Below are 16,187 nucleotides of genomic sequence, written 5' to 3'. Positions count from 1 at the left end.
CTACGTCGCTACTGAAAGGATCAAGCTGAACCCGCAATGGCTCTAAAAAGGCTGATGATCAGGCCAAACTGGTCTTGGACCCAAATTTGACAGGGTGAAGATTGAAGAGGTTGCTCACGAAGCAAAACAATGAAGCACTGGAGCAGTGCTAGATAACCGGCTGGCTGATACAACACCATTCTCCTATACACAACTGGCCCCTGTCCTTGACTTTTCGCTGTTGGCAAATGAACAAGCATGAAAAAGAAGACGCTGCTGTCATCAGATGCACAGGTATTGAGAGAGGAGATGTTGCTGACAGCTGCTGAGCTGTGGTGACGACGAGACGTGATCACTGCGGCACCCCACCCTACATATCCACACCCTCCCGCAAGTTGTCTCCAGTGTCAAAAAAGTCGAGCGCCTCAGAAACAAAAACTCTGCCCTCGAACCATCCACAATAAATTTGCGGTGGGTTGAAGGTGAGGCGAAACCTTTCTCATTGCGAGTGGTTTTTCCCGTCGGACTACTAGCACAATCCATCCTTCGAAGGACCCATTAACTGTGAAACCGGGTTGTGGCCGGCCAAGAAGCGGATGTCCTCGTCAAGATTGTTGGGAGAAATTTGGGAGGTGCAAACTATTGAGAGTGAATCCGGGGGTGGCAGAAAATCGTTGGATCCGGTGCACATGCTGGTTGACATGGCAGGCACTGTGAACAACGCCGGCGAGCCTCGTCTTGGCGCCGCGGTAGCACTTTGAGATGACGCTGGACCTGTCAAAGCCCATTATCAGGACCAGCCTCGATGCGGCAACTTGCTTGTGGTCAGGGAACACTATAATGGAGACTCGGACGTGAATTCTACGTGGTAGCTGTCTGGGGTTCTTGCTGGGGGATTGTCTGTTAGGCGACCGAAGTCCAAACACCTTGGTAAAAGAGGCTTCCAAGAATACATACTGGATAGATGTTGCCGTCTCCTTTGGGCGAGGTGAAGTCTTTGTGAGGCTCTTCACTTCAAGCGTTGCGTGGAGGGCGCTTAGTCGGTCGACGTCAATGTGAATGTAAACTTAACCTGTATGCATATTTGCATGTATGCGTGTATGTGCCTCCGACCTCGGAACCTCAGCCTGGCCAGTTGGCCAATCACATCCTGTCTGTAGTAATTCGATATTTCAAAAAGTTCTTTACCAGTCGCCGCGATCGTCCTTTTCTTCTCTCAGTGGCACTGTATTTACTTCGTACTCTGCGCATCTTTACTCTCATTTTGTTTGGTTGTAGGCGCATTCCCGTCATGTGTTGGAGTCCATCAGCATGTTCCTGAGCTAGGCCGCCTGTGCTGTAATTTTGCCTGCTGCCATTTACGGACTATCGACCCCCTCAAACTCGCGGGATGGTAAGGATAAACATCTTGGGTCAAAGAGACTTTGCTGATCCGCTATTTAGTTCTCCATGCGCTTCGCCAGGAGTGGCCCGCTGCGAGCGAGCCCAAGAGTACAATGGGCGCAAACTCGAAGCTTCCATCAATCATCACGGCGCCTGCAGGATGTATTCCACACGCAGCTCGAAGACCCCAGCGCGGCCGCCGTCCTCTCCTCCTTGAAGACGTCCCCGAGAGTGCCACAGACCCTGACGGAAAAGATCGTGCAGCAATATGCTGTAGGCCTGGCCAAGGACAAGTTTGTGAAGTCCGGCGACTATGTGACGATATCGCCGCACCATTGCATGACACACGACAATTCGTGGCCGGTCGCATTGAAATTCATGTCGATAGGAGCGTCCAGACTGCAGAATCCCAAGCAGATCGTCATGACGCTGGACCACGACGTGCAGAATAAGTCGGAGAAGAACCTGACCAAATATAGACAAATCGAAGAGTTTGCGAAGAAGCAGGGAGTCGACTTCTACCCTGCAGGACGAGGCATCGGACATCAGATCATGGTCGAGGAGGGATATGCTTGGCCTGGCACATTGGTGGTCGCCAGTGACAGTCACACGAACATGTACGGTGGCATTGGCTGCTTGGGGACACCAGTGGTGCGGACAGACGCGGCCAGCATATGGGCTACGGGCCGGACATGGTGGCAGATCCCCCCTGTGGCCAAGGTCACATTTAGGGGTATCCTACCGAAAGGCGTCACGGGTAAAGATGTGATTGTCGCACTATGCGGGCTGTTCGACAAGGATGATGTTCTCAATCATGCGATTGAGTTCACGGGATCCGAGGAGACGCTCCAAAGCCTTCCCATCGATGCACGGTTGACCATTGCGAACATGACCACGGAATGGGGCGCTCTGTCGGGGCTATTTCCCATGGACACCTTGCTGCAAGGCTGGCTACGAGCGAAAGCAACCATGTCCGCTTTGGACGCATCAGAGGGCAGACTCGCAAACGAACGCTTCTCGCACGCGAGACTGGACGAACTCTTCAAGCATCAGCTTACGGCAGACAGTGGCGCTCAATATGCCAAGTACTTGCACCTAGACCTGAATACTCTTTCCCCGTACGTTTCGGGGCCGAACTCGGTCAAGGTTGCCACACCCTTGAATGTACTTGAGGATCAGAACGTCAAGATCAACAAAGCATACCTCGTGTCCTGCACAAATTCTCGCGCCTCAGACTTGGCGGCAGCTGCCAAGGTCTTCAAAGACGCGGCTGCGAAAAACGGAGGGAAGATTCCCAAGCTTGCTGACGGTGTCAAATTCTACATTGCTGCGGCCTCACAGCCCGAGCAGCAGATTGCCGAAGATGCTGGAGACTGGCAGGCTATGTTGGATGCTGGTGCAGTTCCTCTCCCTGCCGGATGTGGTCCCTGCATCGGGCTTGGAACAGGTCTGCTTGAGCCTGGCGAGGTTGGCATTAGCGCCACAAACAGGAACTTCAAAGGCCGGATGGGCAGCACCGATGCGAAAGCATACCTTGCTAGTCCTGAAGTCGTGGCAGCCAGTGCTCTGCACGGCAAAATCAGTGGGCCTGGTTGGTACGAGAGACCCGAGGGCTGGTCTGGGGTCATCCGCGGCAAAGGTGACGGTATCCGAGAGGAGGATCGAATGATTACTGCCGACGAAGCATTCGACAAGATCATCAAGCAGTTAGACAGCATGATCGAGTCAGCCGAGGAGACATTCGGCGAAACGCAACAGGCAAACGAAGCAACGACAGGCTCAACAGAGGTTTATCCTGGCTTTCCTGAGCGGGTGGAAGGTGAGATCATCTTCTGTGACGCAGACAACATCAACACGGACGGCATCTACCCCGGGAAGTATACATATCAGGACAACGTGCCTGTCGAAAAGATGGCGGAAGTCTGTATGGAGAACTACGATTCTAATTTCAACGCGATCGCAAGACCGGGCGATATTCTGGTCTCCGGTTTCAACTTCGGATGTGGAAGCTCTCGCGAACAAGCAGCGACCTCAATTTTGGCAAAGAAAATACCTTTGGTGGTCGCCGGCAGCTTTGGGAACATCTTTTCGAGAAACAGCATTAACAACGGCTTAATGGGCCTTGAGGTCCCCAAACTGATTCGACGACTACGCGAAACGTTCTCAGAGGCAGATAGTCCCAAGGTGTCGACGGATCCGTTAGAGCCAGTGGGCAATAAAGAAGAACAACAGAGTCTCGATTCGCCTCCACCAGCCGTGACACGACCACGGGAGAAGCAGCTGTCACGACGCACCGGATGGAGCTTGGTGTGGGATGTGAAGAAGTCCCAAATTGAGGTTACCGAAGGTCCCACCGGGAAAACATGGATTGAAAAGGTCGGTGAGCTACCGCCCAACGTCCAGGAGATTATCGCGAAAGGTGGCCTCGAGAAATGGGTACAGAAAGAAATTGCTGCCGTCTGAAGACCAGACACTGTCGGCCACTCAAGCAATCCATGGGGTTCACCACAAAGGCAGTATGGGCAACGGCAGCAGCAGCGCCGTCACTAATCCCGAACCCAGTGCACGGCCTGAGAACACGCGACATGTATATGTGCCATGACGTTCAGTCCCAGGGTCAATGACACGGACCTACGACGGACGCACAGAGAGTGCAGCTCGCGACGGGTCAATACAGCCTTGACGTCGCCGCAGCTGTCGCATCGTCTCGATGGACTCTTGAACTGAGACCGGCTTCAGCCCTTCTCAGTTCCGCACGTAAAGTCATGAGGAGCTGGACTGCTTGCGTCAGAGTGGATTTCGATCAGTGAAAGCTGTGACGTCTGTCGGTAAGAGACGAGAGCCCGAGCACTGGGGTGCAAGGCTAGCATTGGAAAACCATGCACGCAACTTGGTCGAGGCACTTTGGCGTGCTGTGAGCGGTGTACGATAGCATGGGCTCGGGTCGACGCCTCCAGTATGGACAAAGTTTGTTCCGATCCGATGACACAGTCCCATATCTGGGAAACCCGATAGCCCCTCACAAGCTGACATTCCGGCTGACGGTGACCATTTTGAGTCGCGGCTGTGCGACATCGCAGCAGATGGATAAAGCAGGGAAAACGATCAGGCCCCAATTGGGATGTGCAAGCGTTAGTGTGTGGGGCATAAAGCTTAGATGCTACTTGGTACAATCTCCCACGAACATGAAACGCGTGCACGTGAAATCTCGACAGAGGCTGTGCACGCACAACCGCCAGTAGCCAACGAATGAGAAAGCCGCGCGAGATTCTAAAACCTTAACTCAGACTCAACCCAACCACTGACGGCTTTGGGATCGGTCCAAAATAGCGCCACTATTCCTGAAATGGGCTAGGCGACTAATCGCTAATGCGTCTTTTGCCGCTGCTTTCAGGTCGTTTCGCTTCTGCTTGATCGCATCGCATGCCCCTCTGCCAGATTCACCCCCAACCAAGAGGACGTATCATTAGAACGGTGACAGATACGGAGTACTGCGCGAGATCTGTGGGATCCCAGGTACCGAGTGCCACTCATCCAATCCTGTCTATCCATTTTCGTACCGGCACCCCCATCCACCGAAAAAGACATTACCACTCCGACATCAAACCCTCCCCTGACCCCCTGCGCCTCGTAGCGACAGAGCCTCGCGACTAGCGCGACACGGACAACGTCAGATACACCTCCTCCCTTTGCGACTATATCATTCCCGCCGCGCACCCTCCAACACCATGGCGGCTCATTTCCACTACTCAGAAAAAGAGCCGTTGCTCGCTGCCACTCATTCGAGGCGCCCCTATCCAGGACGTGTCTCATCTACTTCCCACATTCTTTCGGACAAACGTTCACTTGCTTCACCTTTTCCGGAGACTACTTCTTCAAGCTCATCTTCTCGGAGCATAGTCGGTCATTCCTCGTTCTCCCCGCGTTCATTGCACATACAGATTTTAATCGGCATCATGGTTGCCATTCCTACGTACATGTTGGCTTCGACGGCCGCGACTTCGCTGGGCCCGCTATGGCCTCGAAACGCGGTGATAAGGTCACCTCGACCCGACCCGGTCCCTCAGACGACATCAACCACAGTCAGCTCCAGTCCGGACTCCAACCCTTTCGCCTCGATAATCGGACCACATATTTCATCCAACTTTCCCGACCCGGCCATCATCTACGTGGACGGCACATCCTATGCTTTTGCGACCAACAATCGGCAACCCGCGCCGAACCACATCAACATCCAGGTCGCCACTTCCACGGACAACCAAACGTGGACATTGGTCGACCAACATGATGCTCTTCCCAATCTTGGCGCCTGGGAGACCGGCGCCGGCGTCTGGGCTCCGGACGTCGTTCAATTAGTAAGCCAGAGAAACAAGATTTTATGTGCGAGACATGACTAACGCCGCGCCATCCAGGACGACGGCACATTCGTTCTTTACTACGCCGACAACGTCGTCTCGGCACCAGCGCACCACTGCGTCGGAGCAGCGACATCGCGGACAATCCTAGGCCCTTACACGCCGCAAGCCACGCCGTTCGCGTGTCCGGACGTCAACGCGCTGGGTGGCGCCATCGACCCGGACGGCTTCCTCGACGAATCCACCGGCAAGCGCTACGTCGTGTACAAGGTCGACGGCAACTCGATCGGCCACGGCGGCTCGTGCGGCAACACGGTCGCGCCCATCGTCCCCACGCCGCTCATGCTGCAGGAAGTGGACCACGACGGGGTCACGCCTATTGGAGATGCGGTGCAAATCCTCGACCGCGACGACCTTGACGGGCCCTTGATTGAAGCCCCGGCCCTGCACCGCTCCGCCGAGGGCGTCTACTTCCTCTTCTTCAGCAGCAACTGTTTCACCACACCCCAGTACGACGTCTCGTACGCCACGGCGACGAACATCTACGGCCCGTACACCAAGTCGGCCCGCCCGCTGCTCGTCACCAGCGACGCCGACCTCACGGGCCCGGGCGGCATGGACATCATCAAGGGAGGCGACTTCATCGTCTTCCACGGCCACATGACGATCAACAACGATCCCATCCTCATGAAGGAGGCCGAGACGATGGCGGCGGCGGACAACACCACCATCGCGAATGTCAACGTGCCGCTCGTGCGGGGGATGTGGTCTGGCCGGACGACTTTCCAGGGCACAAACATCTTGTTGTCGTGAGGGAGCAGATGAGATGTGGCGCTTTTGGCCAACGCTTTTGTTTTGTGTCCAGCGTACAGCGTTCAAGCGAGTAGGGTGTTTGGAGTTTGGAGTTTGCAGTTTGGGTACTGGTCGCCATCTTCAGCATAGTGGATATACACTGGTGGGATGGGATGTGGGATGTGGCAATCTAAGATACATATTACATAGAATACGAAGCAATCTAGATCTGACTTTTACTTGGATTTGCCTCCAGACATGGGTTTTGGGACCTTTCGGACCCCTTGTCCCGCAAGTTATACGAGTTATACACAGTTGGTCACGCAGGAATGAGCCCGGCAACTGATACGGAGTACTCCGTACAGTACCTAACAACCCTACCTACCCAAACGATTGGTTAACGCAACGGCCTCAGCACACTTTGCCGATGAGGCTGAGATTGGCGGGTTTGGCGGGGCGACACGATTATCAGGGGAAACTTTACGAGGTACCTGTACTCCGTACTCCGTATCATTTCCCTATTCGCAATACCCAATAACCAGTATTGCGCTAAACGCAGAAGGACATCATCCACAGCGTTTGCGAGCTCGACTTCTACATAGCCTAACAATCCGCATGTCCAGTCTAGCTCGCTCTTACACAGTGTACCGGAAGAAGGTGGCGTTGTCTCCCTTCTCTCGCTCCGCAACCTTGTCTTCGGCAGAGTATTGGTCCGGCTTCTTGTACTCGGCGTCGCGGCGAGCGTTCTCGCGCCGTAGGTAGATGGTCATGAAGATCTGCAGGCACGTGCTCATGGTGAGCATCCCGATGAGAATGGCATGGCCCTTGGTGAACTTGGGAGAGTCTTCGCTCAAGTAGATGAAGCCGGCGATGATGCCACCGAGGTTGCCTAGAAAGGATCTCACGTCAGCATGGTATACGGCTGTGAGAGGAGTCAAAGTGCCATAACTTACCGAACCCGACATGCATGGCAATACCGACCGCTCGCTTCACCGAGCCGCCGATGTTGTTCCCGTTCCAGGCCACACCTTGAGGCACGTTGGGGTAGATGCCGGCTCCGAAGAAGAAGCATCCCGCGTATTTGACGTGAGGGTTCTGCGAGGAGATGAGCATGATGAGCCCGATGATGGCCGTGATGTTGAAGCCGATCATGAAAACGCCGCGAGTCTTGAGCTTGTCCGCCGCGAAGCCACCGGTGATGCATAAGAAGCAGGCGACAATGTAGGGAGGCACCGTCATGAGCTGCGCCGTCTCGTTGGTATAGTTGAGGGTCTTGACAATCGTGGGCAGGAAGAGGGAGAATGAGTACAACGGGGTGTAGACGCTGCAGTCTTGTTAGCGGTTAACCTGGGAGTTACTCAAGGGATAGCATCTTACCCAATGGTGATGAACATGTGGACCCAGATCTTCCAGTCCCTGACGGCATCCCAGAAGTACTTCATGTCGTACTCGTCTGCGAGCGAGCTGCGGTCCTGTTCAAGACGACGGGAGACTTCGTGTCGCTCTTCGGGAGTAAGGAATTTGGCAGTGGACGGGTAGTCGTTCATCACCCAGAAGGCGAGGATGGCAACGGCAAAGGTGACGAGACCCTCAAGGATAAAGATCCAGGCCCAGCCGCCTTTGCCGCCAACTCCGTCCATTTCAGTAATACCACGTGCCAAGAGGCCACCGAAAGCACCAGCTGCCGTGGCAGCGGAGAAGAAAATGGCCTGGGTCGTCAGCCTCGTCATGTTTGAGCAAAGATGGATCTGCTTACCATTCTCAGACCACATTCGTGGCGGCGGTACCACATGGTGATGTAAAAAGTGACGCCTTGGAAGGTTTAGGGTTAGATAGGGGACCACATGGTGATATAGAATGTCACACACACCTGGGAATAACCCTCCCTCTGCGATACCTAGTGCGGCACGAGCGGCAAGCAGGCCACCGAAGTTGGTGACGAGTCCCATGAGGGTTGTGCAAACTCCCCATGCGACCATGATGGACGGAATCCACAGCGAAGGCCGAGTTCTCTTCATCATCAAGTTCGAAATGGGTTCGACGGCGACATAGAATGGAAAGAATATCGCCAGGGCGCCCTTTGTGAATGTCAGCCAAGGTGAAATACAGGACGAAAGGGTATACCCACGTTGTAGTCCAAGCCGCTCATTCCAAGGTCCGCCTCGAGTCCTGCCAATCTGGCATTCCCGATGTTTGTTCGATCGAGGAAGCTAAGAAGGTAGAGGAGAGCCAGGAATGGCAGCAGGGTCCAGTCGATCTTCCTGATCAACCTGCTGGTAGCCTTCTTGTCGAAGGAGAGATCTTGCGAGCTTGCTGAGGCGGATTCTAGGTTCTCAATCTTTGCTCCTGTATCCTTGCCGTCTAGGTTCGCGATGGGCACCTCAACCTCTGGAGCACCCATGTTGACGGGTCGTTGTGTCTGTGGAGTTGTTTGGGCTGTAGAGAGAAGGTAAAAAGAGCGAGCCAACTGTATGGTTCTGTGTAACAAGAGCAGGGGATATTGGCCCGACGCAGGGGAGTGCACGAGGAGTGAGGCAGCCACGAGTGAATGTCACAATCTGCTGGGTCGAGGCTCACCATATATAGCTGGGCAGCATGCAAACACTCACCGATGGTGGGGTGTACAAGGTGTAACAACAATCCCACTTCCCCGTACAACTCTGGAGGTGCTCCGCCCAGCCCCAGCCATCTGCCCCGGATCTACTTCGAGGCCATCTCAGGAATCCGGTCCGAGTTCGCCACGACGGTGGTCTTCTCGAACCTCAACAGTTTCGACAGCGGTGCAGCGCGTTACCAATCTCGCTTGGCCGGGCAAAAGGATCAGCCCAGGCAGAGTATAGTGCGCATCAGCTTGCAGGCGTCAGGATTTGTGGACGCCGCAAGGAACAGTGCTGATGGCGGTATCGACTCAACCAGGATGTATCAGTACCAGCAAAAATGCTACTGGGTCGTCATGATTATTGGATATCCTGCCGAGCCATGTGGCTGCACTTGGCATAGATAGGCTTTGCATCGAAGTCCAAGTTGGGTTCGGAGCAAGGGGACGAGAAGGAACGCCAACTCAGGAACCATGGGCATTTACGGAACCACAGCAAGGCTTGGACTCATGTCGGCGCACTCTGTCGCTGGACAAGACATATTCAAGAAATCGTGACGATAGCCCAGTTCCACGTCGCGCCTCGTACGTACGCCTTCGCTGATCGGCCAGGAGGAAGGCTCAGAGCCCAGTCGGGATACAAGATCTTGAGAGATACGGCAGATGTACTTCCAAGCAGCCGCGCCCGGAGGATGGACTCGATTGGGTTGCCCAGGGCGAGATGCTGCTGGAAACAGAGTCCGCCACGCTGACGAAGTTGAGGATGTAACAACGGAAGGACATGGCCAAGGAGCTAGACGCGTGCCAGGACTGCGAGCCAAGAGCGGGATGCGAGGCGCGTATGTCGATTCGTCGTTCCCGGTTTCTCACCGACCACCTTGGCCAACCCCGTCCCTTGGGAGATAAATCGACAAGCAGAATGACGCTAACGATGGTCGTAGATCCTCGGACACGAGATGGTCCGGCCGCCAGAAGCACCAAACACTTTCTGGAAGAAGTCAAAATGTAGGATGATGTGCTTGCTTGCAATTGCCGTGCAAGCCACGCCAGCCACGCAAGCAGCAAAGAAACCCGTTTCTTTCCATGAAGCTTCCACCCGAAGACGTTTCTGCGCCTCTACTCCGTACTTGTAGAGAACTGGTTGCCGTCTTACGGGAAATTTCCATGTCAGTGCCTATGCCCTGGGAAGGGCGACTCTGCGGCCCCCATTCTGTCGAGCGGGCTACTGGGGAAGAGTTTAGCGCCCAGGTGGTGGAGACCCAGCACCGGAGTTGACATGCTCTATCTTTGCTCTGTCTCACGTCGTCTTTCTGCGAGTTGGCCACATTGATCCGACAGGCGAGCCGCTCGCGCGGGTGAGCAAACCACCACATGTCAGGATGCCAAGTCGACCTTCCATATCTGGGGATTCAGCAAAGCTGATGACATGGTGTCCATTGGCCGAGACTTGACGTTGACTCTGTCAAAATCGTAGCGTCCAAGACTCCTTCTCAAACGCCGCAACGGTGCACCACGGCAGTCAACAATCATGATTATTGATACCCATGCCCAGATCAGGACGTGCTTCCATACGTCCGAGCCTCCATGCAAGGTGAGCCTCAAACGAATCTGCACGGAAATGTGGTACTACTTGTGCAGTATCTCTAGCAGATGGGCTCCACCATCACGAGAGAGGTCTATGGCTCGATTTCTGGGCATCACGTGTTTGTATCGCCACCAAAGATCCCAGAAGAATACGAGAATCGTGGTGACCGAGTGCGCATCCCTCAGCGATCGCTCTCCGACTGGTGGCCACATTTGGTCTGCGCAGGCTCGTATGAAGAGCAGATGGACGGCCCTATCCAGGATCTCTGCAACCGCTCCTGTCAGGTCCTTGCGACCGTTCGTGTTCTTGGTGAAAAGACCTCTCCTGGAGTTGATATCCGTGGGCAGATTCTAGCTCGTTGGCGTTTGGCCACGAAGGCGCAGACCACCGGTCAGGTGTTTCTGGAATAATGGTAGCACAATTCTAGACTGATCTCTACTCCGTCGTGTTTGGTCAAACCCGAAACTCGATACGTCCTCGCTGCTCATCTGGGGCAACGGTTGTCTTTTTGTTGAGAATTGTTTCTTGGTGATTCGGCTGAACCAGGAGGCGCATCTGCTTGATATGCTTGGCCGAAGCCAGAATGGGATGAGGCGCCTTCGTCTCGCAACGACAGTCGATGTCCTCCCCAGCCTGCCTCGACAGCCCAAGCCCCATTGTGATAGCACGATAGTTGTGCAACGGCCGCCGTCGGCATTCCACCGTACTCTGCGTACTCCAAGCCAGTTCGTGCTTAGACTCGCTTCGCTATACTTCATGAATGAAGGCATCAAGCTAGGATTGAACCTCGAGAGCACCGCCCATGTGACCGACCAGCTGCACCGCCCAAAGGCCACATGTTAGTCAGTGCCCGTATTTCATTAGCATCGATGGGGAAGTGCATGCAGCAACAGCAACAGCAGATTATTCGTATCAGGACTGTGCCTATGGTCGACTTGAATTAGCGGCACGTCTGCCGCGTTTTGTTACCAGCAACGTAATTGGGTCCCGCTCTGGACTTGTCTCCACTCGGAACTTGCGGATACCACGCTCGACAAAGCGTTGCTTCACACCTGAAGTTGGAGCATTATGATTGAGAAGAGACGGAATGCCGGCTGCTTGCACAAGAGGATGAGCTGATCTAGCTTTACAGCGACAGAAAGGCCGTCAACGAAATGACACACAAGAGCCGTCGAATGCGCCGCCCTATACCTCACCGTAGTGCGCGACACGCTGAAAGCTCGACCCAAAACTTGACCTGCACCTCAACTGCTTTTCACGTCCCAATCGCCTCATCCCGCACGCAAAGCCCATGAGCAACTCCTGGACCCTACCCCGTCGCGGCCTATGGCTACTTGCAGGTTTTTCGCGGACTCAGTGCCTTGGGTCCTCACTGGTATGTCACACAGTACAAGGTATGAATCGGGAACCCGGGGTTGTATCGGCATACCCGCCGGGCCATACCGAGGGAGGCCCTTTTGTTCAATAGCCGGAATCGCCATCCAGCGAGCCAGCATGAACACATATCTGTAAAGATAGACAAATGCTATCTCCAAATCTCCCCACGGGTCCTTCTCCGCGCGGCTGAATGCCTCGTACAGCACGAATTTAGCCGGACTGGACTGTAGAGGACATAGGCTCATGCAGCGGCCCATCCGAGAAGGGTATATCACCGTGATGGCGAGTGACCGAAAAGGCACGGATGTGAGAACACAGTATATTTCCAAGGTACAGTAATCCAGAAAAAAAGAGGAACATAAGCAACGAAGCGACAATGACTTCCCCCATCCGTCTGGGCATAATAGGCTACGGCTTCTCGACCAAATGCTTCCACCTCCCCTTCATCAACGCCCTACCCGCCGACTTCAAGGTAGTCGCGTTCTTCCAGAGATCAGAAGCTCCAAAGGACCCCAAGGCCGCGGACCCGGGGTCGCATTGCACGGTCGACTATCCCGACGTCAAGCATTACAGCCAGAAAGAGGACTTTTTCGCCGACGAGGCCATTGACGCAGTGATTGTCTGCAGCAGGCAGGACACACATGCCGAGTATGCTGCTAGGGCCCTGAATGCCGGGAAACACGGTACGTACACACGTCCAAATCGGCGGACTTCTATGAGAGGCCCAAGCAGCATGCCATGCCATGACCGCAAGTGGAGAAAGTTGCTAAAACAGTGCACGTATGCTAGTCGTCGTGGAAAAGGCATTCACCAGGACAACGGAAGAGGCCGACGATCTGATTGCCCTGGCGAAGCAAAAGGGCAAGATCCTGACAGTGTTTCAGAATCGAAGATGGGTAAGCCATACTCCCCTTCATGCCTCGTCCCTTGCTTTGGTTCGTCACTTCCTGTTAGTGTCCACGTCTCTAACCACCGTCAATCAGGACAACGACTTCCTAACCCTCCGCCACTTGATCGCCGAAGACGCTCTCGGCACGATCAAGGAACTAGAAATTCACTACGACGTGGACTTCCCCTTCTGGATGCGCAGTAAGTTTCCCCCAATGTCAAAACTCCTTGCGTGCTGGCCGGACCGGCTGCTGAGAGGGACCACCCATGGTAATGATGATGCTAAATCTTGTGGCCCACCTCAAGATATGAACAAGAAGGAATACTCGCCCGGAGAAGGCATGACATTCGGCCTAGGAAGCCACACGCTCGACCAGGCGCTCCTCCTGTTCGGCCGCCCCTCGTCGGTCACAGGCTTCCTGCGCGTGCTACGAGGCATCGACTCGGAGGTGGAAGACTCGTTCACGGCCATCCTGCAATACGAGGGCAGCCAGAAGGATCTGCTCGTGACGGTCAAGACCAACGTCGTGTCTCCACTGAAGGATCAGTTGAAGTATGTGGCTAGAGGCACCAAGGGGAGTTACGTCAAGGTTCGTGGACCCTTTGCTTCTTCTCCCTTTTGACATGCTCACTTCTTGTATGTAGCACGGGACGTGTATCCAGGAGGCACAGATCCTCGGCAAACCGTCCCTGCCCGCGACAGACCCGTCGTTTGGTCACGAACCATCTCATCTGTACGGCATGCTCGCAACCAAGAACGAGCCGTTTGACCGTGCCCATCAGGTCCATGAGCCTGATGTGAACTTGTGGGTCGGTCGATATCCCACCATCCCGGGCCGCTGGCTGGGCTTTTATGAGAACTTGAGGGATGCGATACGCGGCAGGGCTGAGATTGCTGTGAAGGCCGAACAAAGCCGGGATGGGATCCGGTTGATTGAGTTGGTGAGGGAAAGTAGTCAGACGGGTACGATTGTGAAATGGCACTGAACGAGCCCACTAGGAAGAGCACATGTGTGGGAGACCAGCGGAGCAGAAAAAGGGGGTATATGTAGTACTCAACCGGCTCAGCTTCATGCAGCTGGAGCGACGTCGGAACCGGCCACCTGTATATTCCCGTCGATCCTCCTCTTGCCGTGCCGTTTCTCTCTGAGAGACTCCATTGCAACCCTACACCCTGATGCCGTAATCCAGACGCAATCCGTTCAAAAGCATAACCAGACCCGGTAACAAGCGCAAAACAGATGGTGATTACGCGATGACAAAACGTCGACGCCCCGATCGTCGCCCTTGTTCAAACACTCGCGACACCCGCTGAGCCCGACTCTGTTGAAAAGGCGACCTCTGCAGCTTTCAGCACCCAGCACCCGCGCCGACAGACAAACACAAATGAGGTTGCTCCCCTCCCCACAACGCCATTGCTTCCACAAGGCCACGACAAGCTACCCAGTAGCCACAAAGGAAGGCCAACGATGGCCACCAGGCTTCTTGCAGATCCCTGTTGACCGCCCAGGTCGAAGATACCCTCCTACCGCGGGAATGCCACCTATTTTTCGATACCGTTGACCTGGCCTCCAAGACTAGGTACTCCATCCCCCCTCCTCTTTTCAATTGTGTACCCAAGTATGTTGTACTCTCCTCGTCACCCTGCACACTTTGCTGAAACGCCGACAAAAACCAGATGACCAAAAGAAATCGCTGCAGAACAAACCCGTTCCCTGAACACGCTATGTGAAAGCATCATCAGACACCAACATGCATAACGAACAGGCCCCCTATGCAGTGCCCTGTACACCGAAGATATGCTGGAAAGCAACACAACTCCACGGCATACCAAACGTGTCATGTTCAGGTCATGTCCTCGTAACTCATTCAACCCCAGACCGAGGTTGTGCCAATTTTGGTGGAACCCCAAACAGCATTCCCAGTGCGCCAAGTGCCCATGCCATTGTTCGCGGATTCCTTCTGATTGTTGACGTTCGAGTTCGCTGACCCCGCTCGATCAGCGCTCTGATCGTTTGGGCCAAAGCCGTACCCGAGCGAAGAAGGGAGAGGCGACGTTGTCCGCTTGTTGATCGATTGATTTGGAGCCTGCTGGGCATTGGGACGGCTGCCGATGGGGCCCATGCCGCCACTGATAGGCGCCGTCGTTGATTTAGAGATCTGTCGGGAATGGGCCGATTCTTCTCCTGTTGGGGGCGTCGACGCCTTTCCAGCCGCTGCACCGTCGAAGGTACCGAATCCTGGTGCTTGAGCGGATGGCGAGGTCACTTTGTCGCCCAGGGAAGCTTCTTGGCCAGAAGCTCCGTTAGCTTCACCTTGGGAGATGAATGGATCAGCGCCTCGAGGAGAAGGGCCGCGAGGAGCCCCTGCCACGCCGCTGGGCACCGGCCCACCCTGGTCTCGATTGATATCCTCCTGAGAAAATGGCACTTGTCCCACGAAGGCTGCTGGGTCGCCGCCGTACAAGGCGCGGTGTTGACGAGCAATCAGGTCACGGCGACCTTCCTCGCTGAGAGTGCTGGGACTCATGGAACGATCAGACTTGTTGGATGACATATCCGCCAGTACACTTCGGTTATACTGCTGTTCTTGATGGTAATTGCGAAGTTCTCGTTCGCGCTGGGCTGCCATCCTCCTTTTGGCCTGCATCATCTGATCGGCATCCCCTTGCCGCCCATGCCTCTGGGAGGCATAGAAGTTCTGCAGATTGGCGGCTGGATGGGATCGTGAAGGGTCAAAGTCGCCTCCATGACGGCCACCATGCCCTCTGGGCCCTGGATGCAATGAGCTTGTGCTTTTAACAATGCCAGATTCGATCCACGCTTACCATATTCTGCGCCGGGGCGCATGGCCCCCGTCGGACGTGGTCCGCCAGCATAAAATTTACCACTCTTGACGAGGTTGTCCATGGCTCGATCCACCTCTGTCATTCGGTCATTATATGTGATTCCACTGGTTGCCGCTTAACGCACCTTCAAATTGGGTGGCGAAGGCGATGCCATCCTCGCGCTGAGATGTAGAACTCGCGCCTGTATGTACCATAAGCATCACTCGATTAATTTTTCGCACGGGTTATAGCCCACCTGATCTTGATGGGGGAGGCGGCTGCTCCCACGACGGCTGCCGGCCGGGTTGTTGCCATCCTTGAGCTTCGTATTGAAAGGACATGTTTCCCGGTGTATCTCAGGCCACTGCTAGCTGAGAGCTCTTAGGTAGGTGCGCGCCGAGAATA

The 16,187-nt window shown here is 54.8% G+C and overlaps 5 protein-coding genes across 5 annotated transcripts; 3 read left to right on the top strand and 2 right to left on the bottom strand.

Annotated features, from left to right (window-relative positions):
* Window positions 1–1,428: 1,428 nt before the first annotated feature.
* A1O7_03127 (homoaconitase, mitochondrial) lies at window positions 1,429–3,825 on the top strand (the record flags this gene model as incomplete). Its single annotated transcript, XM_007757153.1, has 1 exon — window positions 1,429–3,825. One exon carries the CDS (start codon window positions 1,429–1,431, stop codon window positions 3,823–3,825), a length of 2,397 nt encoding a protein of 798 aa, XP_007755343.1.
* Window positions 3,826–5,318: 1,493 nt separating this feature from the next.
* Window positions 5,319–6,530, top strand: A1O7_03126 (uncharacterized protein; the record flags this gene model as incomplete). The annotated part of the gene is made up of 2 exons (XM_007757152.1): window positions 5,319–5,717; window positions 5,775–6,530. The coding sequence occupies 2 exons, from the start codon at window positions 5,319–5,321 to the stop codon at window positions 6,528–6,530; spliced, it is 1,155 nt and encodes a 384-aa protein (XP_007755342.1).
* A 614-nt stretch (window positions 6,531–7,144) lies between these two features.
* On the bottom strand, window positions 7,145–8,910 carry A1O7_03125 (uncharacterized protein; the record flags this gene model as incomplete). The annotated part of the gene is made up of 6 exons (XM_007757151.1): window positions 7,145–7,398; window positions 7,463–7,833; window positions 7,887–8,218; window positions 8,266–8,321; window positions 8,380–8,587; window positions 8,638–8,910. 6 exons carry the CDS (start codon window positions 8,908–8,910, stop codon window positions 7,145–7,147), a joined length of 1,494 nt encoding a protein of 497 aa, XP_007755341.1.
* A 3,533-nt stretch (window positions 8,911–12,443) lies between these two features.
* A1O7_03124 (uncharacterized protein) lies at window positions 12,444–13,942 on the top strand (the record flags this gene model as incomplete). The annotated part of the gene is made up of 5 exons (XM_007757150.1): window positions 12,444–12,750; window positions 12,857–12,963; window positions 13,051–13,156; window positions 13,262–13,545; window positions 13,601–13,942. The coding sequence occupies 5 exons, from the start codon at window positions 12,444–12,446 to the stop codon at window positions 13,940–13,942; spliced, it is 1,146 nt and encodes a 381-aa protein (XP_007755340.1).
* An 882-nt stretch (window positions 13,943–14,824) lies between these two features.
* Window positions 14,825–16,123, bottom strand: A1O7_03123 (uncharacterized protein; the record flags this gene model as incomplete). The annotated part of the gene is made up of 4 exons (XM_007757149.1): window positions 14,825–15,729; window positions 15,783–15,878; window positions 15,928–15,984; window positions 16,039–16,123. The coding sequence occupies 4 exons, from the start codon at window positions 16,121–16,123 to the stop codon at window positions 14,825–14,827; spliced, it is 1,143 nt and encodes a 380-aa protein (XP_007755339.1).
* Between the last annotated feature and the right edge of the window lie 64 nt (window positions 16,124–16,187).

This window comes from Cladophialophora yegresii (assembly GCF_000585515.1).
Source record: "Cladophialophora yegresii CBS 114405 chromosome Unknown aczIN-supercont1.2, whole genome shotgun sequence".
NCBI classification, from domain to species: domain Eukaryota; kingdom Fungi; phylum Ascomycota; class Eurotiomycetes; order Chaetothyriales; family Herpotrichiellaceae; genus Cladophialophora; species Cladophialophora yegresii.
Note: the sequence above shows the minus strand (reverse complement) of the source record. Positions and strands in the feature narration are given on the sequence as shown.